Source organism: Kogia breviceps, chromosome 1 (genome assembly GCF_026419965.1).
Source record: "Kogia breviceps isolate mKogBre1 chromosome 1, mKogBre1 haplotype 1, whole genome shotgun sequence".
Lineage (NCBI taxonomy): Eukaryota > Metazoa > Chordata > Mammalia > Artiodactyla > Physeteridae > Kogia > Kogia breviceps.
In genome coordinates this window covers 24,927,753-24,953,481 of record NC_081310.1, presented here as the reverse complement: position 1 = coordinate 24,953,481, position 25,729 = coordinate 24,927,753, and the positions used below count along the sequence as shown (strand labels likewise).

The 25,729-nt window shown below is 44.5% G+C and overlaps 2 protein-coding genes across 7 annotated transcripts in view; both read right to left on the bottom strand.

Moving 5' to 3' along the window:
• The window catches only part of NPL (N-acetylneuraminate pyruvate lyase), a 40,712-nt gene extending 18,849 nt beyond the window's left edge, over positions 1-21,863 (bottom strand). For 2 of the 6 annotated variants that reach the window (XR_010839695.1, XM_067029237.1), the window contains exons 1-6: positions 21,789-21,817; positions 20,683-20,740; positions 17,762-17,846; positions 7,930-8,003; positions 5,449-5,536; positions 1,057-1,114 (exon numbers count right to left, since the gene is read on the bottom strand). Coding sequence is in view for 5 of the 6 variants with exons in the window: in XM_067029237.1 (XP_066885338.1) it covers positions 1,057-1,114; positions 5,449-5,536; positions 7,930-8,003; positions 17,762-17,829 (288 nt within the window). In the remaining variant the exon portion in view is untranslated. Of the gene's footprint in view, positions 1-1,056; positions 1,115-5,448; positions 5,537-7,929; positions 8,004-17,761; positions 17,847-19,741; positions 19,834-20,682; positions 20,741-21,788 lie in introns of all 6 variants that reach the window. The other 4 variants (XM_067029225.1, XM_067029233.1, XM_059074898.2 and 1 more) reach the window with 4 other exon arrangements.
• LOC131763052 (non-histone chromosomal protein HMG-17) lies at positions 2,099-2,553 on the bottom strand. Its single transcript, XM_059075002.2, has one exon. It carries the CDS (start codon positions 2,464-2,466, stop codon positions 2,194-2,196), a length of 273 nt encoding a protein of 90 aa, XP_058930985.1. The 5' UTR covers positions 2,467-2,553; the 3' UTR covers positions 2,099-2,193.
• Positions 21,864-25,729: the final 3,866 nt, after the last annotated feature.

Genomic DNA, 25,729 nt, shown 5'->3' with positions numbered 1-25,729 from the left:
TAAATTCTACAGTGGTTTACTAAAAATTAATCCAATCAGGGATTTAAAAAAATGTCCAGGGAATAAAATTTAAGGGTCAACCAAGCAATAGAATTTTGAAGGCAATAACTGCTTAATCTGTATATCTATATATCTGTATCTATATACATATATATCAATATAAAACTGAATCACTGCTGTACACCAGAAACTAACACAACACTGTAAATCAACTATACTTCAATTTTTAAACAAAGACCCCTAATAAACGCATTTCTTTGTTTTACAGTCTGCTTCTTTTTCACAGACGACAAACTCTATACCCATTAAACAACTCTTCTCTCCCCCTCCCCCTAGTCCCTAACAGGACTAACTCTAATTCTGTTGTTATGAATTTGACTACTTTAGATACCTCATAGTATAAGAAGAAGAATATAGTATTTGTCTTTTAGTGACTGGCTTATTTCACTTAACATAATGTTCTCAAGGAGGTTCACCCCTACTGTAGTATGTGACAAGATGGATTTGCTTCCTTTTTAAGGCTGAATAACATTCCATTGTATGTATATACCACCTTTTCTTTATCCATTCATCTGTCCATGGGCATTTGGGTTGCTTCCACCTCATGAACAGTGCTGCTATAAACATGGGTGGGGACAATCTTTTTCTGTTTAAGTTTTCTCTTCCATTCTCCAGGCAGCAATTCTCAGTTTTTACCACTTCTCATTTCTGAACCCCATTTCCATCTCCTTTATGCCCAGCAGATGGCCTTGCCTTTTACTTCCTAGAGAAAACTTAGGTTGGCTCAAGTTCTGTTCCTTACCTGCAAACTAGGTAGCTCTATACCCATCCTTACTTTGCCCAAAAGAAGAGGTGCCTCTGTCTCCTGTTCAACGCTCTGCCACAGCAGTTATCACCTTGGGCTACTCTCTTTATGGCTCTGTGTCGGCTTCCCTGCAGTCCTACACCTTATACTCTCCAGCGTCCAATATTTAGCAAAAATGATATTGATTTTAACTCCAGCATAAAGATGGAGGCCCCTCGAGTGGTCTCTCCCAGATGGACCCACATACATACCAGTTCTTGTGACTCCTTCAAACTCAGGGCTCCCACATGAATTACTATCTGATCCAACCTGCAAAAGAGAAAACACTGTTGCATCACTCGAAGTTTATAGTAACACGGAAGAGCTGTGCTACCTTGGTTTGTGCTGGTTTTAGCAATTAGCTAATACCTGACTAATCTCAATCTCAAGACTACTGAATTCTACAGTGGTATACTTAAAATTAATCTAATCAGGGATTTAAAAAAAAAAATGTCCAGGGAATAAAATTTAAGGTTCAACTAAGCAATAGGATTTTTTTTAACATCTTTTTTTTTTTTTTTTTTCCAAGTCAAACTGTATCCAGCTTTATTAAAGATACTTTTCATAAACAATCATGGTATTTCAGGCAGGACATGGGCAGACAATCGTTAACAGTATACAACAACTTTCAAACTCCCTTTTGCAATGGACTACCAAAATCAGAAAGCCACTATAAAACCCCATGAAGTCTTCATGTGATGCTCTGAACAGGGAAAGTTTAGAGTGAGGGTTGACATTTCACATTTAGTTATGTTGTTTAACAACTTTTCACAAGCCGACCCTGACTTTCAGGAAATGGAAATGAAAATGGCAAAAGTATCAATCTGAAGATCCACAATCTAAAAAAGGAACCGCTGCTCTTTTGAGGGACGCCATCTCAGTGGTGACAATGCAAAGTCCAGATTGCCTGACATACTGGTAACCAATTTTGGGGGGTCAGGTTCCAACAGGTCTCTGGGTTTAAGGGAGTCAAGTCTATGCTGAAGGTGGAGAGGGAGAAGAGAACATAAAAACTAATTTTAGTTTTTCCACACCACAAGGCGTTTGTGCCAAGGTGGCTACTGTGTGTCAACATCAAGGAACCCCTCCTTCCTGGGAACCAAGAGAAAGTCTCTCAAAACCAGACGGGAAAGGTGTTTTTTTCCCATGTCAATCCAGCTTCAGAGACAATCTATTAGTGACATGTGCTCTTCCCCCAAAAAACAACAATGAAGTGTTCTGTATGCTAACAACATAGCTTAAAAAAAAAAAAAGTAAAACAAAATTCTGCATTTTTATAAAACTTGATAAAAAATAGTATTTCAAACTGTACAGTCACCAGAAGTACACAGTTATCAAAAATGCACACTTCACTTGGCATCTCCAGCACCTTCAGCTTTCTGTGCCTGGTCTGTTTTGGCATCTCCGTTTTCTGCAGGGTTATTCCCATCCTTGCCAGCATCAGCTTTCCCCTTTTTCCCTTTGGGTACCTTCTCTCCCTTCTTTGCAGGGGCCTTTTTAGGCTTGGGCTCTGGCTTTGGAGGAGCAGGTTTAGCAGATAACCTTGCAGATCTTCTCTGAGGTTCATCCTTCACCTTGGTTTTATCTCCTTTAGCATCCCCTTCAGCCTTTCTCTTGGGCATGGTGGCGACGGCGGCGGGACGTGCGCGCTGGACACGGGGATGCAGTGGCGCGTGGCTTTGGCCAGTCCAGGGGTCGCTCTCGCCTCTTCTTCCTAACATCTTTATTGGAGTATAATTGCTTTACAATGTTGTGTTAGTTTCTGCTGTATATAAGCAATAGGATTTTGAAAGCAATAACTGATTAATCAATCAATACTCAAGTACCTTATTTTGACTATGCATTGTTAGAGGTGCTGCATTTGATGGTGACAATGTGCATGAAAATAGGTGTAAAGCTGAGATAGTTTGGGTTGGAGATAAAAATAAAGAGGTTCCTCAAAGAGTACAACCAGGAACCAGCCATACGAGAAAGGAATTCACTGTGAAAAGTTTTTTCCTATCTTGTATGTCCTCAGAATTCGGCCATGAGTGAGATTTTCTCTGAGACCTCAGTGTTCATCTTTGGAGGCGCTCCACGGGGCCCCGTGGGAAGAGGCCACACTTAGACTGGTCTTCTGAGGGCAGGATCAATAAAACTCAGCTGTGAATGCAGTCATGCTGGCAAGTCTTCCAGGACTCGGAGTGACACACGTGCTGCCCTCATGGGATGGTGACACCACATCCCTGTTAAGGCCCAAGCATTGAGGCCTCCTGTGATTCTTGACTTGTTCTGTCTTCGGTAAGATGGGACCTAGCTGGGAAGTGCTTATGATCAGGTCTGCATTTGTTAAGGATAACAGAAGACTTCTGAAAGGAGAAAAGGTGGCTGGCTGGTCTGCTTTACCCTCAGCAGCAGCTTTATTGCATGACCTCCTTAAACCCTTCACTACCCCTATCTCCTGGCTTAGGTTAAAACAATCATGCATTCCCTCCTCCTCTCCACCCGGCTGCTGGGTCTGTGGCTATAGTACAAACCTGTGATTTCCCAATTCAGGAGGACGAGGCTCCGAAAGCCTTCTGGTCCCCATGACTTACTTCCCTTTCCAAGTCACTGCAGCGGCTGCTCCAAATCTTGACTTTTCTCCTCAAGCTCTAAATTCCACCCAAACCCTTGTTCTTGGCAGATGTCCTCGCTTCCGAGACACCAAAGATAAAGAAAGACTCTTCCACACAGACTCCCTCCCTTCTCCTCCTCCTCACCTCTGCGTTTAGCTGTGTTACCTTCTATGCGTTCCTCCCAGCTTCTTAGCTGTCTCCTAAAGCTACTCTGCTTACATTTGGGTTTATTTCAAGCCCCCGTGGAGAACTGCCATCAAAGGCATCAGGTCTCCACTCTCTTTAATCTCTTCTCCAATGGCACTGTCCTTTCAGCGTGGAAACGTGCTCATTACTTCCCTGCTTCAAGAGAAAAAAAACTTCCCTTCTTTTAATCTTGCTTCCTCTGCTCTAATCCATGATTCTTTCTCTCCTTCTCCTCAGCGGCAAATTTTTCTGTGTGAGAATAAGCTACCCTCACTGGTTCCCCTGCCATGTGTCTGCGGCATTCTCACCTCACTGCAGCTGCCTGTGACAATGACCCGACTGGCTCTGCTCTCTGAGGTTAGCTGGTCATTTCCTACTTTCTCAATCCTACTGACTCTCACAGCATCTAATAATTATTATAACAAATGTTATAATGAACACAGCATCCACTGCAAATAATTACAGTGAATTCTTATCTAATACTTAGTACTATATGTGTGGCACTGCTTGAATCCTCACCACCACCTCTATTAGTATTCCTGCTTTACAGACAAAGCACAGGGCATTTAAGACCTGCCTGAGTTCACAGAGCTACTCAGAGGCAGACTCAGGACCCAACTCAGGCAGTCCGGCTCTCCAGGCCCTGCTCTTAATTTCCACACTCCCCTGACGCTCTCTGAAGCCATCCTTCCTTCCATGACAGGATTTGCTCTTCACCTTCCTCTGACCCTTCTGAGGGTTTTCCGTCTGTGCCCACTTCACCGTCCCTCCCGGTTCTGGTGCTTTTCTCGATGTTTACCCTCAGCCTTCTTCTTTCCTCCATCTGCGTGCGGTCTTTAAACTTTTGGGGCCCAGGATCTGACTGAAAATTAGCTGAAAACTGAAGATCACCAGAAAGTGCAAACGTGGACCCGCATTCACATCTGGCGTCTAATTTCAGAGTATCCAAGTTGCTCTAAAGCCGTTTAAGGGTCCCCAAAGTGGGCAGGGGCTTTGCACTGACAACCTCCGCTCCAGGCTCACTTGAGACTTACCTCCAATTTTTGCCTCCACCTAAGGCACCGTCAATCACCCTTCTCTGATCCCTGTTTACACTATTTATCGGAAGGATCAGTGTTAGTTTTCATGGTCTGACATCTCCATTGGATGGTAGGCAACCTGAGGGCAGAGATCCTGTTTTCTATCTCCAGTGCCAGCACAGTGCATGACACACGATGCGTAACAGTGCAGAACAGACCACAAATCAAGCTTGGTGAATTGCCGTGCTTATTGAATTGATGCTGTCCTATTTGTGTCACTGTGGCACAAACTGAGTGTTATAACCAAATACATTAACTCACTGAAGTTCAGAGGATGCAGAAAGCTCCCTAGGTCTACAAGAGGAAGCGCCACAGAAAGCATGCTGAGTCACATGCAGAGAGAACTGTAAGGAGGCAACAGGAGGATATAACCACCAGGACCCACCCTGAGGTGGGAAGGGGTACGAGCTGCTCAGCAGAAGGGCTAGGAGCTCAGCGGCCAGTCACCAGGGCCCTCCTCCATATCCCTTCAGGCCAAGGACAGGGTACCGGAGGGACTGGCCTGGTAGATGAAACGAGAGGCAGTTTCCAGTCTCCCGATGGGGTCTCTGAGAGCCGGGTGTGTCCGGCTGCCCTTCCACACGGAAAGGTAGGGCGCTCCTCTGCCTCAGCTCCTCTTCCCACAAGCTGACCTCAGGCCTGATTTGTGGTCGGAGAGCAGGGAGACTGTGTCATCTGGGGTGTAGCTGTGGTCTACGCAGCTCTTGCAGATGCACGTGTTTATCTTGATGGAGCCACTTACTTGTTCCTCCCTTCTGTCACCCACTCCTCCGCGACCCGGCAGCGCTCTGAGATGCTCAGGGACAGGCCTTCTCCTGTCGTGCCATTCACTGTTCCAAAGAGAGAGTCAGTCAGTGGGACCAACCGATACCTTCCGTTCTTCCAGCACCAACGCTGGCAGTACGGGGACAGAAATCCCTGCTCATATGGGGAGGGGGAAGGGTGGGCTGTGACGAAGTGAGAGAGTGGCAGGGACATATACACACTATCCAATGTAAATTAGATAGCTAGTGGGAAGCTGCCGCATAGCACAGGGAGATCACCTCTGTGCTTTGTGACCACCTAGAGGGGTAGGATAGGGAGGGTGGGAGAGAGGGTGATGCAAGAGGGAAGAGATATGGGAACATATGTATATGTATAACTGATTCAGTTTGTTGTAAAGGAAAAACTAACACACTATTGTAAAACAATTATACTCCAATAAAGATGTTTTTAAAAAAAATATGTTACCTATATAAAAAATTCTCAAAATAAATCATATACTCAAACCTAAGAGCTAAAACTATAAAATTTCTAGAAGAAAGTGAGAAATATATGAGAAAACCTTTTTAACCTTGAGTTAGACAAAGGATCTTAGGGCCCAAAAAAAGGATGAATCAGAAAAGGAGAAAGTGTGTACAGTGTACTTTATTTTTAAAAAAATCTTGGACTTGAGGACATGGGGAAGGAGAAAGCTAAGCTGGAACAAAGTGAGAGAGTAGCATGGACTAATCTATACTACCAAATGTAAACTAGATAGCTAGTGGGAAGCAGCCGCATAGCACAAGGAGATCAGCTCGGTGCTTTGTGACCACCTAGAGGGGTGAGATAGGGAGGGTGGGAGGGAGAAGTAAGAGGGAGGAGATATGAGGATTTATGTATATGCATAGCTGATTCACTTTGTTATAAAGCAGAAACTAACACAGCACTGTAAAGCAATTATACTCCAATAAAGATGTTTAAAAAAACAAACAAAAAAAAAGAAATCCCTGCTCAAGAGGAAGGGACATGGCAAAACACCAGAGGACAGAATCTGGGTGGGTGGGGTAATGCCATGTTTCCATTTCCACCTCAGACTCAGTCTGTTTTCCATCCTCACCTTGGCAAAAGGAGTGGGAAGGTTAAGTATGACTGGTAATTGACAAATCTCATTGTTTTCAGGGATAGAGAGTATTTTAAATGGAGACAGAGGTAACTGCCCATGTTTCAGGCAAATCTCTGAGAACGCCAGCCAGGTCTATATCGGGGCTTGAATGGCAGGAAAACCAATACCATTCAGCACTGGGATGTCCAGGTGGTCATAGGTGGCAGTTACTTATGAAGACAGTGGTGTGTACTACAGATCTAAAACGACCTCTGTCTACAGACCTGGGTCCCTGGACTCTTTAATCAATAGAAATTGATAAGAGGCCAGATGAGAACTCAGGCAAGACTTTACTGAGGCTCCTGCTGCAGCATGAGGGAGGGAGAACATGAAAGAGGCGTCCTTGCTCGCTCTCCAAGGTGGCGAGCTGGTTCCTTAAAAGGGGTAACAACAGGGGCGGGTCTGTGGGTTGAGCAGGAGGCGTAGCTTAGGTGGTCTACCCACCCCCTCTGTGCTGCTGAGTGTAGGGATGGTGCCCGGTCCCCTGCATGCTCCCAGTACCTTAGAAGTGGCAGTTGGCTTGTGGCCTTTTTGAATCTTATTGTTCATAACTGCCCCCACTACTCATGTGTGTAGTGATTTTTACTCCCTAATAGTTTCTCTGTAGTCTGTTGCTCTCAGAGACCTTTGTCCAGGTGTAAGCACTCCGGTAAAGGGTCCCAGGTCCCAGCCTCTCTCAGGTACACTACCAAATTATATAATCTCTTGATCATCTTTTAGGTCTAAAACTGATGAGACTAAAAATCCACAAATTTTTTTTTTTTTTTTTTTTTGTGGTATGCGGACCTCTCACTGCTGTGGCCTCTCGCACAGGCTCCGGATGCGCAGGCTCAGCGGCCATGGCTCACGGGCCCAGCCGCTCCGCGGCATGTGGGATCTTCTGGGGCACGAACCTGTGTCCCCTGCCTCAGCAGGTGGACTCTCAACCACTGCGCCACCAGGGAAGCCCTTACAATTTTTTTTTTTTTTTTTTTTTTCAGTATGTGGGCCTCTCCCTGTCGTGGCCTCTCCCGTTGCGGAGCACAGGCTCCAGACGCGCAGGCCCAGCGGCCATGGCTCACAGACCTAGCCACTGCGCGGCACGTGGGATCTTCCCGGACCGGGGCACGAACCCGTGTCCCCTGCATCGGCAGGCAGACTCTCAACCACTGCGCCACCAGGGAAGCAAAATGCACAAATTTTACATGGCTCAGCCAGGCTCAGCCCTAACCCGTGACACTATAACACTGTCACCTCCTAGCTACTCATCTGGTGACAGCTACTTTCTAAGGACTGAGCTCGAGATATGTAGAGAGATGTATGTCTCTAAAGATGACTTACCAAAGATATTCCTCACTCCCTGTTCTTCTACAAGATAATCCACATACCGACCAATGACTGAGAAGTTGATTTCTCTGAAAGACATAAAGAAAAAACATTAGAAAAAAATGTGTATTTATTCTTTTCTAGATTATTCAATTCATCCCCACAATTATAAACTGCTCTCTCTTGTTAACGGTTATTCAAATCCACCTCACCAGTCTGAAATTCTTAGCCTGCTCTGAATAACGCTTGGGTCTCTTTCTTCCCTTGAGTCTACTGGTTTCTCTACTCAGCCATATGTGCCTCACTTACGTGAGAAAAGCACCATTAGCTATCCACAAAGGTTTTATGTTTAAACTTCATCACAGGTAATACTTAAAAAGTAGTTAATTATCTTTTGCCCTTTGGGGGCGGAGTGACGGTTGGGGGCATGGTTAAACGAGAACTTAACATTTTCCACGTGGCGAGAAGCAATCACTTCTTAGGCTTACAAAATAAGAAAAGGAAAACTTAGTAATTTAAGAATTTTAGCACTTAATATTTGTCACAATAAATGAAGACTTAAAGCCATTTATATGTGTTAGTGTTAAACTGAAGAGGGATAATAGTTGAAACGGAACTTTGTCATCACTGCCTTTCAAAGTGTTATCTGCGGAACAGCGTTTATCAGCAACTGGGGGAATTTGTTGGAAATGAAGAGTCCCAGGCCGCGCACAGTTCTCCTGGTTAGAATCTGCACTGTAACAAGATATGCACATGATCTGCACGCACTGTACCGTTTGAAGAGTACTGACCTTGCAAAGATCTGATGCTTAAAATCATACTGAATTTAAAAATCTAGAAACTGACTCACAGATTAGATAAAGTGACCTGTTCTCAATCAAAATACAGGTGGGGGGACTTCCCTGGTGGCGCTGTGGTTAAGAATCCACCTGTCAATGCAGGGGATACAGGTGCGATCCCTGGTCCAGTAAGATCCCACATGACGCGAAGCCACTAATACCGTGTGCCACAACTACTGAGCCTGCGCTCTAGAGCCCGCGAGCCCCAACTGTTGAAGCTCACGCACCTAGAGCCCGTGCTCCACAACAGGAGAAGCCACCGAAATGAGAAGCCCGTGCACCACAACGAAGAGCAGCCCCCGCTCGCTGCACCTAGAGACAGCCTGCACGCAGCAACGAAGACTCAACGCAGCCAAAAATACATAAATTTTTTAAAAAAATTATAAAGAAAAAAATACAGGTGGGGAGGATGGAGGATGGAGAAGGAAAATACAAAGGAAAATGGTGGGGCAAGTGTGTGTTAAATGTTGCAGAATGCATGGTTGCCAAGAACACTTAGTACTAGTTGGCTAGCACTTTTGTACTTTAGTCAGCGGGACCAGAGAATCCTAATGTAATTTTAACCTTATTAACATTCTTTTCATCTTTACTTATTGTATTCCTTAAAAAACAAAATGGAACCAAAATATCTGATGCATATAGAAAACAAAGACATCAAAGTGTGTATGTCAAAGGGAATAGGAACAATAGAGATAAAAACAAAGAATGGATAGGCAACCACTGCCCACAACACTCAAAACACAACTAGTCCAAGCTGCCACTTGGGAAAAGGTAGGTTTTAATGTAGTTAAAAGGCCTGCAAGGGGAGCAAACTCTCTCCATAATGGCTCATGCCTGAAACATAACGTAACACTGCCCCTCCCCGTCCCACTTGCTCAAATGCCAAATCTTTGCTTATCAGTCTCACTGAGCAAGACTCCAAGATGGCGGAGTTAGCTGCCTAGACAATCCATCTCAGGACCTTCATTTAGGTCAGCTTGAGCCACTCAACTTCTTGAAATCTCTCTGCCTCAGATATTTCTGACCACTTGGCACCACACCTTTACACCACACTAGCCCCTTGCTGCTTCCATCAGCTCTTCCCCACTTGGGACAAGCCCTGAGATGCAGGAACAATTAGCTGGGGCTTTGTCTGTATGACACTAACTTTCGTTTTGACCAATGATGTCCATCTACTCATGCAAGTAACTTCCCAATCACAGATTGGAAACTGGAAATAAAGTCTCGGGCAATAGCTTGTGTTGGAGCCACAGATTCAAACACAGTGGCTCCTGCACACTTTCACTGAAGTCTTGACACCTCCCCAGTCCCACCCTGGCCACATACTCAGACACTGAGAGCAGGCCTGGCCTCTTCAGCAAGGAGGAGTCTGCAGAGCTCCAGATGATTGAGGCCTGGTAGGCACTGCACTCAACTTTGATGTGCTTTCTTTTGGTTTAATCCAATGTTTTCTTATTTGGAAAGGGAAGCTAGAGAGCTTGTTTCCATCTCCAGAAGTCCTTAAGGAAGAAGTTTAGTCTTTTAGGGTGCACGTGTGTATCCCCAAAGTAGACTCTAAACTCAGCAAGGACCCCCACTACCAAGTGGCCCTCTTATCGGCCAGTCCAGCGCAAGTGCTCGGCACTGCAGCTGGCTTCAATTAAAGGCTCAATCATTATTGCTGTCATTATTCCTCAGTGACAAATTCCTCACACCCTCAGCAAAGTGCGTATCTCTGTGATCATGAACATCACTTTGTAAATTGTTATGCTCACCCTCCAGCCTGGAGCAAGAACTTCCTAAGGCAAGAACTGTGCCTTTTAAACCTTACAGTCCTCTCATCTGCACCTGGCACAGCACAGACACTCAACAAAGGCTAGTGAAGGAGCCGTGATGCAGGAATTTAGGATGATGATGAAACACCCATAATCTCTGCTTTAAAAGCAGATTATCTCCACACTTGCAGGATGTGTTTACATTTCACTACCATATTAACTGAGCAAAGAAAATAGCATATATAAATAACTAAAATATTGAGAAAAATACGACAAAGGCTGTGATTGGTTAGAAAGTGTATAGAGGTCCAGCAGGGGACTGGTAATTCCACTTAGGGAGGCTGGGAAGGAGACTTCAAGGACGAGGTGGATCTGGAATAAGTAGGGTGAAATCCTATGATCTTCTTTCCCTCTGACTGTATTGAGAGCTGCTATTTGTCTGGCCCTACTCTGGTGTCCTCCTTCTGGAGAGCTGGCCACACCCTCAGGCAGATCTAGGCCAGCATGTGAACCCTCCAGCTCCTTCTCCTTCCTCAGAGAACTCCATGCTATTTTATGGCATCAGTGTAGCAGTGCTTTTGTCTACACTCATTCCCTCTCCCCCACTCCTTTAGGCCTTGCTGGATGACAGCTACGATAATTCCACTCAGGTTAGGGGTGCTAATGGGTGATACATCATCTATTCCTTCAAGAAAGCAGTTTGTTTTTTCTTATAAAATGTCCCTAGCCTATAGGAGTGACACTAATGGTGGAATTCTGGGGCAGTGGCAGAGCCCCCCACAATGTCTTTGGACTTACGGCCTTTTGGAACTACCAAATCTCCTTAGAGAGATCAGAGGTTGAAAAGGGATGGCCCTTAAATGTGTTTTGTTTGACTTTGACAACATTAACATTTCTTTTCAGGTTAAAAAACACCTTTGTTTGACAAGCCAGACAAGGGAAATGCAAATGAAAACCACAGTGAGATATTGCCTCATACCTGTCAGAATGGCTATCGTCAATAAGAACACAAATGTTGGCAAGGATGTGGAGAAAAAGGAACCCTTGTACACTGTTGGTGGGGATGTAAATTCGTGCATCCACTATAGAAAACAGTATGAGGTTTCTCAAAAAAACTAAAAATAGAACTACCATATGACCTAGCAATTCCACTCTTGGGTATATACCTGAAAAAGACAAAAACACTAATTTGAAAAGATGCACGCACCCCAATGTTCATAGCAGCATTATTTACAATTGCCAAGATACGGAAGCAACCTAAGCGTCCATTAACAGATGAATGGATAAAGAAGATGTGGTATATATACAATGGAATACCACTCAGCCATAAAACAGAACGAAATGTTGCCACTTGTAGCAACACAGATGGACTTGGAGGATATTATGCGAAGTGAAATAAGTGAAGTGAAATAAAAGTCAGGCAGAGAAAGACAGATACTGTATGATAGCACTTACATGTGGAATCTAAAAAATATAACAAACGAGTGAAAAAAAAGAATACTCGCAGATACAGAAAACAAACTAGTGGTTACCGGTTGGAAGAGGGAAGGGGAGAGGGGCAATTTAGGGTTAGGGGGTTAAGAGGTACAAACTATTAGGTATAAAATAAGCTATAAGGATACATCGTACAACAAGGGGAATATAGCCAATATTTTATAATAACTATAAATGGAGTATAACCTTTAAAAACTGTGAATCACTATATTGTACACCTGTAACTTAGATGATAAAAAAAAAAAGAAAACCCGGATGATCTAACAAGGCCAGGCCCACATTTCCACACAGCACCAGCTGATTAGGAAGAGCAGTGGCTGTCTGCTTTGGAGGCACAGAAGCCTCCCAGGTCACCTCAGGCATTTCGCATACCTGCCTGACTGTAGGTGCGAGGTTTGCAGCCCTTGACAGAAGATGCTCAGGGCTCCAGTCACAAATGGGCCCAGGGAAATCACCCAGAGGTGTTACCGTATTTGTCACAAAGGCACCCCAAACAGCAGGGCTAGGGTGGCAAGACGATGATAATTCTGAGGACTTTGCTCCCTTCCCTATTTTCCCAGCCTACACTACCTCCCTAGGGTGCCTGGCTTTATGTTCATTACTGCAGGCACTGAACCAGTTATTGGGCAGTCACTACAGAGAGTGGAAAGAATGAGATTGGGTAACTATTCTCCCCACTGGCTGGCCATCTGGGGCTTGTTGCTCCTGGAAGGTGAGAGATGGCATAGGCCAGTTCACTTGGAAAGGCTCCACTGGCTTTCCACTGTCTCATCTCTTCCTTCGTGAGCGCTACAAACACCTCTTAGCACCTATGGAAGAGTGGCCCAGAACCAAACTCCATGCTTGCTGTAGACATTCTCATCCTTTTTGTTTTGTAAACGTGAACAGATTTTTAATGCTTTAGTTTTGTTTGGTTTTTTATTGTTGTTCTTCTTTGGCCATGCCGCACGGCATATGGGATCTTAGTTCCCCCACCAGGGATTGAACCTGCGCCCCCTGCAGTGGAAGCGCAAAGTCTTAACTACGGGACCATCAGGGAAGTCTTAACTACGGGACCATCATACTAAACTCCAATGTAATGTCTTAATTTCAGTTCTCATGGGTTCAGATTCTTTGTCTTAGGACCACGATTTTTTTAAAATAAAAGTACTTAACTTTTTTCATATTACAGAAGCTATATATTTTAGAAAGTACACACAATAAAAGAGAAAAAAACAACCACTCAGGATCTCCCTAGAGATTATTACTCTCATTAGTTTGATATTTTTCTTTTTTTTTTTTTTTGCGGTACGCGGGCCTCTCACTGTTGTGGCCTCTCCCATTGCGGAGCACAGGCTCCGGACGCGCAGGCTCAGCGGCCATGGCTCACAGGTCCAGCCGCTCCGCGGCACGTGGGATCCTCCCGGACCGGGGCACGAACCCGCGTCCCCTGCATCGGCAGGTGGACTCTCAACCACTGCGCCACCAGGGAGGCCCAGTTTGATATTTTTCTATTCACAAATACACAATTTAGTATTTTCTTAAATAAATGTAGTCATATTGTACATAGTACTGTAATATTTTTTTCACTTAGCATTCCAAATTGGATAATTTCCCACATTCTCAGATATTGTTACTATACTGGCTGCACAGCATTTCATTGTATGGAAGAACATAATTTAGCTAAGCTTCTATTCTTGGACATTTAGTTTACTTCCAAACTACGTAAGAGGGGGGAACATTTATCAAATGATTTTTGCCACAAATTGAGGCCTAGAGTAGGTGAATTGTGAAAATGCATGTAGATTATATCTCTTCTCTTAGCGTATAAGGATAACAGAATTTTTCTGAAGCAGCTTTTCAGAGAAAAATCCCTACTGCTGTACATTTCTTCTCCTGGTGCATCACACATGGTGAAAGACTTTCACTTTGAGAACACGAATCAACAGGACAGGTTCTTTGCATAACTGGCAGGAGCTGGCATGCATATCAGAAAATCTGACATTCTGTCTCTTTGCCCATTACATGTATACTTCAGCATTCAAAATCAGATGGAAGTTATGTGCCCTTTTGGGCAAAATAACTACTTGGTTACTTCAAAATTCCTTTGGCAGAGAAGCATGCAGGGACAATAACTACCCCACCCTGCCAGAGGTAGAAAACATCCTGTCCTGGAAATCTAGGTCATTTAGTCTCCCAGAACAGTTAGAAAGACAATAATCTATACAACTCCGAATCCAGCAGGCCAGGCCCTTTCTGACTGGTTGGGTAACAGGTTTGTTGTTACTAGAGGGTGTTGTTAAGATTCCCATGGTGAAGTCAAGGGCACTTGAGGGAGAAAACACAACTTTTTTCTAGACATTTTGGCCAATCTGAAATGGACTTTCTGTTCTAATGACTGTGAATGTACCCAAAGAAAAGTGATTTCTTGAAACAGCTAAGGAAAGCAAAAGTCTTTCACTCTAGTGTAGAAAAAGATGTGAGTCGGGATGGGTTGAGATAGACCTTCCTTTCCAGCTAGGTGTTAATCTTTAGGATCTTGGTTTCACCAACTGCAAAAATAGAGATAACAGCTCTCTCACTGAGTTGCTGTCAAGATTTAAGTGGAGTATGTCCGTTAAAATGCCCAGCCTGAAGACTGACACATAGTCTTTAGCCAATCAGTATTAGCTTCTTTTCCTCATGAAGTAACAAAATTATTCACTCATGAAATAACCAAATTTACCACACACTGTGCTAGATGCTGAAGATACAAAGATAAATAAGATATGTGCTCAGTCCCCGTGTATGGTCTGGTACCCAACAAATATCTGCATAAGGTTAAGCAGCGCATAGCCTGTTGGGAGAGACGGGCATGTAACAAACAGTTATTGTAACAACTATCATAAATAATTGTGATGTAATGTGAAAAGGTAGGCACAGGATACTATGGGACCACAGAGGAAGGACTCTATAATGCTTTCTATGGAAAATGGGGAAGAATCACCAGAGGATGGTTTTGATGGATGAATAGATGTATTCAATTGGAGCAGAGAATGGAGAGGGTGACGGTAGAAAAAGGCAGAGCAAACAATGTGTAAAGGCACAGAGGGAAGAAAGCGGATGAGGTGTTTGGGGAAATAGAAACATAGCAGGAAAGGCAGACTGTAAAGGACTTCTTCCTATGTCAGCCCAGGCTCCTGGGCTTTAACCTTCAGACCAGTTCATCCCAGACTCTTATGTGCTAAAGAATCATCCAGGGACACCGTTAACATGCAGGTTCTGGTTCAGTGGTATGTAGCAGTGCCTGAGTTTCTGCATTTCTAGCAAGTTCCTATGTGATGCTGGAGCTAATGGTCTATGGTCTGTACGAGTAGCAAGGCTTAGACAAAAGGGAATTCAGATTCTTAAAGAGTAAATCTAACAAATGATTAGATTTATTTATGAGGACTGGACTACAGTGCGGAGGATAGATTGGAGTTGCAGATACTCAGGCATTCTTACTTAATGGAGATCACCACAATATCCCTAATAATATTTAACATCAGAAGACTTCAGACTCTTAGCATTTGAATGGGCCTTAGAGATAATGTGGTTGAACTCTGTCTCTTCATAAAATATGAGAGAAATTTACAAGGTGACAAGAACTCCCTAGGGTCAGACAGCTAGTGGTATCAAAGCTGGGGGTCAAGAACCCAGATACTCTAACTAAAATCTATTTAACCATGTTTTTGCTGACAACCTCCCCACTCTAGGACATCAACTTATATTCAGAGTTGAATCATGAGAATTATGAAGAAAGAACGTTCAGCCATTCTGAATTACAAAGGCCATGGTTTACTCGAAGAGCCAGGTTAGGAAAACTCCTATGATGGCTGGTCACCAGGCAGAATTTCCAGGTGTTGATTCCACGTGGCTCTTCTTTCTGTCCTGTCTCTTAGAAACATGTCAGAAATGCAGATTCCCTTGTGGGCAAGTGGGTTAATGGCCACCTGCTATTGGTGGGTGCACCAAACCTGTTTCATACCTACAGGAATGTCTGGATGGAGGAGAAAGATGGAGAGAAAAGGGAACTAACAAAACTTAGATGTCTACTATGTGCCATGTACTGACACACATTTTGATTTAATTTAAATTCTTACAAGGCCCTTATTTAAAAAAATGCATTTTTATTTTTATTTCACACCTTAGGAAAGTGAGGGTCCTAGAAGAGAAAAGAATTCATGAAAAAAGAGGAAATTGTGTAATGGAGGCAACAGGGCCAGAGGTATTTGGGAAACAGAGAAGTATCCGGAAAAGCAGTCATTTTAGTTATATCTAATATGCGTGGGTCCTGGTGTCCCAGGAAAACGGCAGGATACAGAAAGCACAGTGACACTCCGCAGGTCCCAGATGAACAAACAAGACTTAGAAGAAGCCACATCTAGGCTAAGAGGGGTCTGATTAAAACGGTTAAAGTAGCATCAACCAGATGTAGTGTTTTGAGCTTGCAAACAGGATCTTACTCCATAACAGGAAGTAAATCCTGTCGCTCATACAATCACATGCCTTTTGCTTTATCTGCCCAGCAAGTGGCTGACACGTTGAAGAGGAGCTGACTTTAGTCTTTCTTAGGGCTTGTGGAAATGGAGAAGCAACAGAAAAAAAAAACTGCTAGTAACCATTGAATAATTTACATGCCATCTCAGCAAGAATTTTATTTAGACCGAGTAAAGATGTGGTTTTTCAAGAATCTGAGAAGCCAGAAGTCTTGAACTCCAACGATCTCAGGGAAAACTGTGATATGGTCAACTTTGAATGAGAATGGTAAAAGTCGTAAGAAATTTCATCTACCTTAAAGGGGTAGGGTTAAGGTTTACAAAATTCAGCAACAGGAGACCAAAAATGTAAGAGCCTTACTTAAAGATACCTTACATACCTCATCTTCCATTGACTTCTTATGCCACAATAGCAATTCAAACTTATTGACCTCAGCACATACTGACCCCGTGCTAAACACCATTATGTGGATTATCCCATTTTAATACTCATAGCTCCATGATGTAGGTATGACTACATTTAAGTTTTATAGAGGAAGAAAGGAGAAGCTTACAGAAGCCAGAATTCTGACTGTTTTGGCAAACGGACTCCTCTAACAGGTTAAAACACTTAGATCCAGATGGTGGATGAACCCCCAACTTATTAATGGCAATGTCCGGCGGGGGGGGGGGTTATATATTGCTCATGGACGCCCGGGGCACATGACCCCTAACTGCTAGTACCAGCAAAGGGACTGCCATAATATTCACTGGAAAATGCTTGCTTGGGTAACAATTTCTCAGCAATCATCTGTTGTTACCTCCCTCTTGCAAGCTCCCCAACGTTTAACCAATGTTGAAATGTGACTGTAAGACATGCCTAAGGGGGGCCATCTGGCAGCTACCTTCCCCACTTTTCCTCACGGTAGGACATTTTCATCACGTCCATGGACAGTCTAGAGACAGGATCTAGAGGCCAGAACTTGATATCAAATCCTGCTAAAATGTCCTCACCCAACTCCACTGGCCTTATCTGGGAAGGCCAGGGCTCTGCTGAAATGCAAGGAGAATTTGCTTTGTGGGGCTACAGACACTGGGAGGAAGGCAAGCTGCCATATCTTACCTCGTTTCCTTCTGCACTGTTTGTGATATAGAGACCTCTTCTCTGACTTGGGGTCAGAGACAGTGCAGGGGCAGAAGCTGCAGAGTCTAATCGACCGCTGCTATAGAGACCTTCTGACCATTGGGGTGGAGGGAGATCCCTTTAGTCCCAAACCATAGTTACCCATGCTCAGTCATTGGCGTGATGGTCGCAGCAACAAGACCTTGAAGTTTCTTCTTCGGGGAGGCCATTGAGCTGCTGAAAAAGTCTGGAAAACATACAGCGTAATTCCTCTCCTTCTTCTAGGAATGTTAATTAATGATAAAACTCCGGGGCAAAGTCTGTTCCCACAAAGTTTAGAACTGTGAAAAATGCTTACAAGTATACAAACACACAGAGCAAATGAGAAGAATGTAAAATGCGACAGCTTCATTTTATAGAGGAGGAAACTATATTTTAAAGACAGGAGATTTGGAGACAAGAAGAGAGCAATGTTCTGGGAAAATACCATTGGAAAGGCCTCCTGTTTTATCTATATGGAAGACTGAGGCAATCTGAAACCTCAGAGAGCAGGGGTGAATAACAGCAGAAGAATATGAACCTAACTCAGCGAGGTCAAATATATAAAAAATTACTTATTGCTCAAGTTGAAATATGGTCAGGAGAAAAGAGACAGTCTTATCTCTTTCTATATCTTCATACTGTTAAGCAAGAATCTCCCCTAAAATCAGTACTTAAGTCTTAAGGCTTCAGCGTGATCTACAAGACTATCTTCAGATTTACCTAACCATCCTTTCATATGCTGGTTTTCACCAGTTTTTCCCTATTTTCCTAGCTCTAGTAAATCGCATCACAAACATTTATTCACCTCTCCCCGACTAAAGCTCCCCCAGGACAGGAAACAGATTTCATTTGCCTTTGCTTTCTCTGCACTGAGTGCTTTGCTGGACATCTCGTGTTCAATTAAAAAGTGATGAATATATGGCTGATTGAGTGAGGTGTTCAGATTGTAGCTCGATGATGACTTCCACAGATGGGGAGATCGCTGCTGAGACAGTGAACCTGGAAACACTCATTTGAGGCAAAAGCATCCCTCACCACCTGGCAGAGAGTGTACCTGTCCACAACCAGTGTAAAAAAAAAGTCAAGAAGTTGCCCGAAACAGGCAATGAGAGGCAACAGAGCATCCTGGTTAAGAGCCTGCATTCCATAGATAGACTGCCTGGTTCAACCCACAGCTCTGCCACTTAAGTAGTTATAGAAGCATTGTTATTTTTTTGAGCTGTAGGACATGAAAATTCGAAGCCACAAATGCAAAGTCTAACAATTGAAGAAGAAAATAAAATATAATCAGACAGTATTTGGTGACAATTGTACAAAAGATGTTTGGCTTAGGGAAAATACAAGAGAGGGTATATTATAGTTCTGAGGTCACTGGCACATTTAAAAACACAAATGCCCACTAGCAACTTACATCTTACCCACATAATGTAATAATTATGAACTATCTCATTTTGTTTGTTCTTTATAACTGTTAATCTCATCTCCCCAAATAGGAGTATCATTCCTTCTACTTTTTCTGTATCTCCCAAGAGTCCTGGCTCAGGTGAGCCCTTGAAGCTAGAAACAGGGCAGAACAAGGACAAAAACATGAAAGGGTACAGTGTGGCAAAACTTATTGCCTTTGTGAAAGGCCAACGACGATACCTCCCCTTATAAACAGATACATCCCTGGTGAGGCTTGCTCCTGAAATTAAGCCCAAATCAAGTAGCTTTGCTCTGTACTGAAGGGCAACAAAGGGGAACCTCATCAGATATACAGGATACTAGGGTTTCTCTGACTCTTCCTAGTTTGAAGATGTGACTAACTCCTGTTGGAAGTTTTGGAAGAGAAATGTAATCACCTGGCCCATGGGGAAAATGCAAGGCCAATAACACAGGCCCAGTCTACCCCAGAAGAAGGTCTGAGCATCAAATGAGGTTGACGTGCCCGCTGCACATCTTGACTTGGCCTTCCTGCATGCATCTCAACTCGAGAGCCCAAAGCGAACTTGCCGCCTGGTCTTCTAAACACTTTCTTCCTTTGCTCCTTATGGTAGAGGGGTTAGAGCACCAGCTCTGGAGTCAGACTTCCTGGGCCTGTATCCTGGCTCCGTCACTTACCAGCTGGGTGACTTTGGGACTGTTATTTAACCTCTCTGTGCTTCAGTTTCCCCTTCTGTAAATGGGGATGACAAGCATCATATTTCACAGGGCTGTTGAGAGAATTAAATTACTTAATTCTTGCAGAGTGATTAACAGCAGTGCCAGGTACATAGCAAGTCCAGGTTCAGACCCCTCCATGAAGTCTTATCTGCTGACCATAGGACATTAGCAAGTAGCATTCCTTTATCAGCACACTCTTTCCTGTCATCTCAGCTCCACTGGTACCCCCCTCCCCAACCCTGGCTACTCTTCTCTATTCAGAGACTAAGTCAGTTCAGTTCCAACTGTTATCTTCTTTCCCTGCAATCCTTCTCTCCCGCCTTACTGCCCCTCTCCTAACTTACCCTTTGTTACCTCTTATCTAGACCAATGGGCACAACTCCATGTCCAAGGGGCCCGTAGGGACTCAAGAAGGTTCAAGTGATAAGAGTCCAGTGAGCTAGGTTCCACATTAAAAGTCTCCTAAATTGAAAAGTACTAGGCTGTACATCCTAGATTTCCATATTCTTGTGCTTTTGGCTGCATTTATTTCATATTTAGAGCAGTTACAAGGATATTCTTAGGATGGTCTAAAGCTTGGACTGGCAGATAGATAGACAGATATAGATATCCATATATCTCAAATTAAATGCACTTAAATACAGTTTGATTGGTTAAAGATATGGGGCCTGGGATTCACTGTCCTAATTCCAACTCTCTTCTTCAAAATAGTCAGGCTGCCAGAGTAACCTTCCCAGTAGCTCAGGCATTTCTGATCTTGCTTTTGCCCTGCTGGAAAAAGGCCAGTTAACTTCTTCCTGGCTTCCACAGGACAAATACCAAATTCTATGGTCTGGGTCTCTGTACAGATGTCTTCACACCTGATGTGCACTAGCCAGTTGGTCCCCACTGCTACCTACCTTATGCTGGCTTGTCCGGCTCTCCCACCCGGAATGGCAACATCTCCCATTTCAGCTCCTTCAGAATAACCAACTTTCAGAACTCACTTTAAAAACTAGAGAACATTCTCTGATGCCCTAAATGAAAATAACTTCTTACTCTTCAGAATTCCCTCAAACATTTGCTTTTCACTAAAAACTTTACATCAGAGATAGTAGCAAGGTAGTTTTGGCTCGTCTGGAGTGTAAGCCATCAGGGGGCAAGAACAGCTTCAAAAATCTGTCTTTGCACAGAGCAATACACTAAGTAAACGAGCAAAGACTGCTGGCTTTGTAAACTGTGAAACTGCTACGGGAAGAGATGGGTTAAAAAATCACAACAACCGTAACTGAGAATGATCCAGATTCTGTAAATTCGAGTTTTAAATAAAAACTGGGTACCGTTATGCTTTCAAATTCTTCATAGCTTGTACCAAAAACAAATAGAATGTTCTCCAGCCTAAGGCTTAATGTGAATTTAGTATGTTACTACTGAAACACTTGGGCAGGGCCTATTACTCTCGAAATCTTACACCTTTATCCACAGACAGGAACCCTTAGTGCAAAGAATTTAGGTTGCCTGAGTCAAATTCTCTTAAAAGGGAAAAGTTAAAAAAAAAAATCTCTGGGGAAGGTGGAGGAGGAGGAGGATGCAGCTCTGGGTGAGGAATCACTCGAGAGAGAAATATTAATACTTGGAAAGGAAGAAACAAATAGAGAACCTAAACAAACAAACAAAAATGCAGAAATACAATTTCCCATCAAATGAAGGGATTGTATCACAATCACTAAACTCTCTTTCCCCCAGTGGCTGCCTCTGATCATTTTGAAAAAAGGGTCCTTAGGGCCCGGCTCTGTAGTCTGGACAGAATCCAGCGGAGTGGGTCCCTCCGCCCTGTCCGTACAGACACTCGCCCGGGACGGGAAGGTGTCGCGTTCACACTTCCTCAGGCTCCATTTCCCAGCTCCCATGCCTTGCCCTTTAAGTCCGGCCGTCAGCGCCTCGCCCACCGCCGAGTCCACTGCCCCGGCCCTCTACCCCCGTTCCCTGACTGTCCGTCAGTCCACGCCTGCGCGGCCGCGCTCACCCAAACGCCGCGGGTCCACCTCTGCCGCTCCGCACCGCGCTTGCAAGCGCGCTCTTTAAGGCCGGGGCCGCGCACCACGTGCCCGCCCCGCCCCGGGGCCTTGGAGCTGTAGCACCGCCCCCGCACCGCCCCCGCACCGCCCCCGCACCGCCCCCGCACCGCCCCCGCACCGCCCCCGCACCCCAAAGCGTACCCCAAAGCGTTAGACAAAGGTGGAGTTCCCTTTTTCTGCGGGATGCCCGGAACGCCGGGGCCTGAATGAACGTGGGCGCGCAGTCCCAGCTTCCTGACAGTTGCGAGCATCCGAACTTGCACTTGGGTGCCCGCAGCGCGTGCTCACCCGCGGCTCGGCTCTGCTGCCGTCCCCCTTCCGCTGCTAGGCCTTTCCTAGCACTTCCGCGTCCCGGGCTCCTTTCCGTCTTAACTTTTCTTCTGACCAGGGCCCTGCAACAACAGGTATTTTGTGGTCCACTTGCAAGAACTTCAAGAGTTTCTTTTCTAATATCAGGTGCTGTGTTAATCAGAAACAGCCATAAACAAGTCCTCAGCTTTCTCTTGCTGATGTGAATTAACCTCAATTTTCCATAAAAGGCAATGGCTGTTGCTTGTTTCATTTAGAAAAAAATGAATTTCTCAAAGTGCTTTCTGGTTTGTAAAGTGCTTTTATGTCCATGAGGATAATTCTTTCATTGCACGCAGCACCAGAAATTAATTCATTAATGAATTCATAAAACAGTTCTGTGTGGTGGGTACTATTTTCTTAATTCATATTTTACACATGAGGAAGCATTCTCCCGTTTTATAAATCAGAAACCGATGTTTAGAGAGTTAAGTGATTTGCCAGAGGCCATAGAGCCAGTGAGTGGTTGAGCCGTAGTTTAATTTCAGGTAGTCTGGGAGCTGTAATTATTAACTGCTATTCTGTTATCCTGCAAAAAAGGAAGGAAGGAAGAGCCCTAGTTACATCTGTTTGTTTTGTAGTGTTAAAAAGAATATTATATTCCAATGGGACAATGTTAGTATTTTTTTTCAGTCACACTTTAATATATGCAAAATTAAGTATTTCAACACCCAAAAGATATAAGCCATTAGGGTTAATATTGTCAGCCAATAAGCCAGTATTCTGAATATATTTTATGTAATATTTTATAAATAAATACATGTTTATATAAATATATAAATGTTTATATAAATTTGATAGTACACAGCAGTTCCTTGTTATAATGTGTTAGGATTTGCTAAGAAGCAGATGATAAAATGGGAGTTGATGTGCAGGAGATTTTGGGGGAGAGGGAGCAGGAAACCGCAGGGAGAGCCTTTAGGTTGTCCTAGAGGGCTGACACCTGTGGAAGGAGAGCTGGAAAGAGAGAGGGGAGGGTAGAAAGAGTCTCATTAGAATGGGGGGCGGTGCACATCCCAGTATCCACTATCTGCCCTGAAGAAACTCACAGCCTCTACCGTGAATTGTGGGAAAGGCATTTATTTAAAATATATATATATATAGACCTGTGCAAAGAAGAAACCCTGAGGGGAGACTCTCAGTGGGCTAGTTGAGTGGGTGTGTGTTTGTGTGTAAGTGTGTGCATGATGAGGCAAGAGAGTGTTTCAGGAAAGTCTTCCTGGAGGTGGGGGGGTGGCACCTGAGTTAAGTCTTAAGACAATTGAGTAGGCCTTAGAAGAAGGGAGAGACAACAAAAGGCTCACTGCTGGCCTAAAGTCCTCTGACACTTTTCTGATGAGTGGCCAGGGCTCTGTGACATTTCATCTCTTGTTATCCAGTATTATTTAATCACCTTTGTTAACTTTTCATGCTTTTGTTTCCTGCCCCCTAACACCACTGTGAGGTGCTCCAAGCAGGCACCGGGTCCTATTTCTTTGTTTTTCCCACAGTGCAGAGAGCAGTGTCTGTCCACCTGCAGGCCAGGAGTGTGGGGTTTGGAGGCATTGACTCCCTTCAACTCTCCTTTGTTTTTTTTTAAAAAATATTGGGGTTCCACATCATATTTTGTTCACTGTAACTCAGGTTTGAAACTCAGTGATGTAGAGGAAAGAGCTTGGGGGATATAGAGCACTGTAATGGATCAGATTGGCCACGTGTTCCATCCTTGGAGCAGGATGTGGAGCTCCATCACAAGGCTCCTGAACTGAGGTAAAGCGTGGTGTCCCAGAAAGGTTGCCCTCACCTTCTTGTGAGGTCGCTGAAAGGTTCTAGAACCAATTTGAATGTATATGTGTCAGGGAGGGGGTTTTCCCACCCTAACAAGGAGCAGTTCCCTGACACTGTAGGTAGGACCTTAACTATACTTACACCCCTACCCCCCTGGGCAGAAACCGTTCCGAGCAAACAACAAAGGCCTGGAAAACAGGACATGTCTGAGACATGCCCTAACCGCGAGCAAACAACTATGGTGGGGGATAAGAATGATTAAGCCAAAGAGTTTAAAGGTCGCCCCAGCCAACCATAACTCATGTGACTCAACCCCCCACCACAAAAACACGAAAATGTAAAGTAGGCATCCGACAGCCAACCAATCAAGGAACTAGAGCCAAGTCCCCACTCCGGTCCGGAACAAACAAACCAATGAGAAAAGAACCCTTGATATAGCCACACTTTGCATAATGAAAAATGAAAGCTATAAAATGTATGTGATTCCGCTTGGGCGGGGTTTCTCTTCGGCCTCCTGCGTGAGGACCAAGGAACCCCGGTGCACCGGCTCCTAATAAACCTCTTGCGTGTTGCAGCGACTCTCGACTCTTGGTGGTTCTTGCGCGAGCTGGGATCCCTCGGAGACCGTTCAGGTCTAAGAACACCAGCTGGGTACCCTGTAATGTAACTCAATTCGTACACTGTTCACCCAGAGCATCAGATTCCACGAGGGTTCCGTCCTCCCCTCCACCTCAGCTGCCACTTTAGACCCGGGTTGTTACCTGTGCTTCTCACCAACTGGCTGTAAATCAGAGGTTCCCATGACCCCCTCCTTGGGTTGGATTAATTTGCTAGAGGGGCTCATAGAACTCAGAGAAACATTTTCCTTACTAAATCACCGCTTTATTATAAAAGCATACGACTCAGGCACAGCGAGATGGAAGAGATGCGTAGGGCAAGGCACGGGGAAAGGTTGAGGAGCTTCCGTGCCTTCGCAGCGGACCACTCTGAGTGAAACGGAGCACGGCCCTGTGGGCCTCCAGGGCACGGAGGCCTCATTTTGTCCCCCATTTCTTATAGGCCAGCCTCCAACCTCCCTGACCTTCCCTGAATTCCAAAGGGCAGACTAGAACAGTTGCTAGTCAAGGGAGAAGCAGCCAAGAAACCAACCACCTGAGGCAAGATTAAAGGGACCAGAGAAGCTCATCAAGATTAGGAGACCACGCCCTGCACACACCCTCATCTGGTCAGCAACCCCACCCTTGGGAAGTATTGTTACAAAACTCCTCATCAAATCCGCCTGGGTCGGCGGGACCCACAGTTTTTCGAGGCAGGAGTCCCCCGTGTCCCCCTTTGCCTGGCAAAGTAATAAAGCTGTTCTTTTTTACTCCTCCAAGGCTCTGTCTCCGCATTTCTATTTGGCACTGGTAAACAGAGGCCAGGTTTTCAGCAACACCAGCACCTCCGTGTGTTCACCAACACAGAAGGTTTCCAAACCCTGTCATTTGGGGTTTTTATGGAAGCTTCATTACACTGGTAAGAATGATTAAATCATGGCTATTGGTGATTGAGTCAACCTCCAGCCCCTCTCCTCTCCCTGAAGATCAGGGGGTTGAGACTGAAAGATCCAACCCTGGAATCACAGGTTGGGTCTCCTGATAAGAAGCCCCCATCCTTAGGTGCTTTTCAAAAGCCACCTCATTAACATAACAAAAGACACATTGATTGCTGTCCTCACTTAGGAAATTACAAGGTTTTAGTCACTCCATGCCAGGAACTGGATGAAGACCAAATA

Excerpts from the sequence above, each read along its gene's own strand:
- LOC131763052 (XM_059075002.2), bottom strand. The coding sequence starts at position 2,466 with ATGCCCAAGAGAAAGGCTGAAGGGGATGCTAAAGGAGATAAAACCAAG.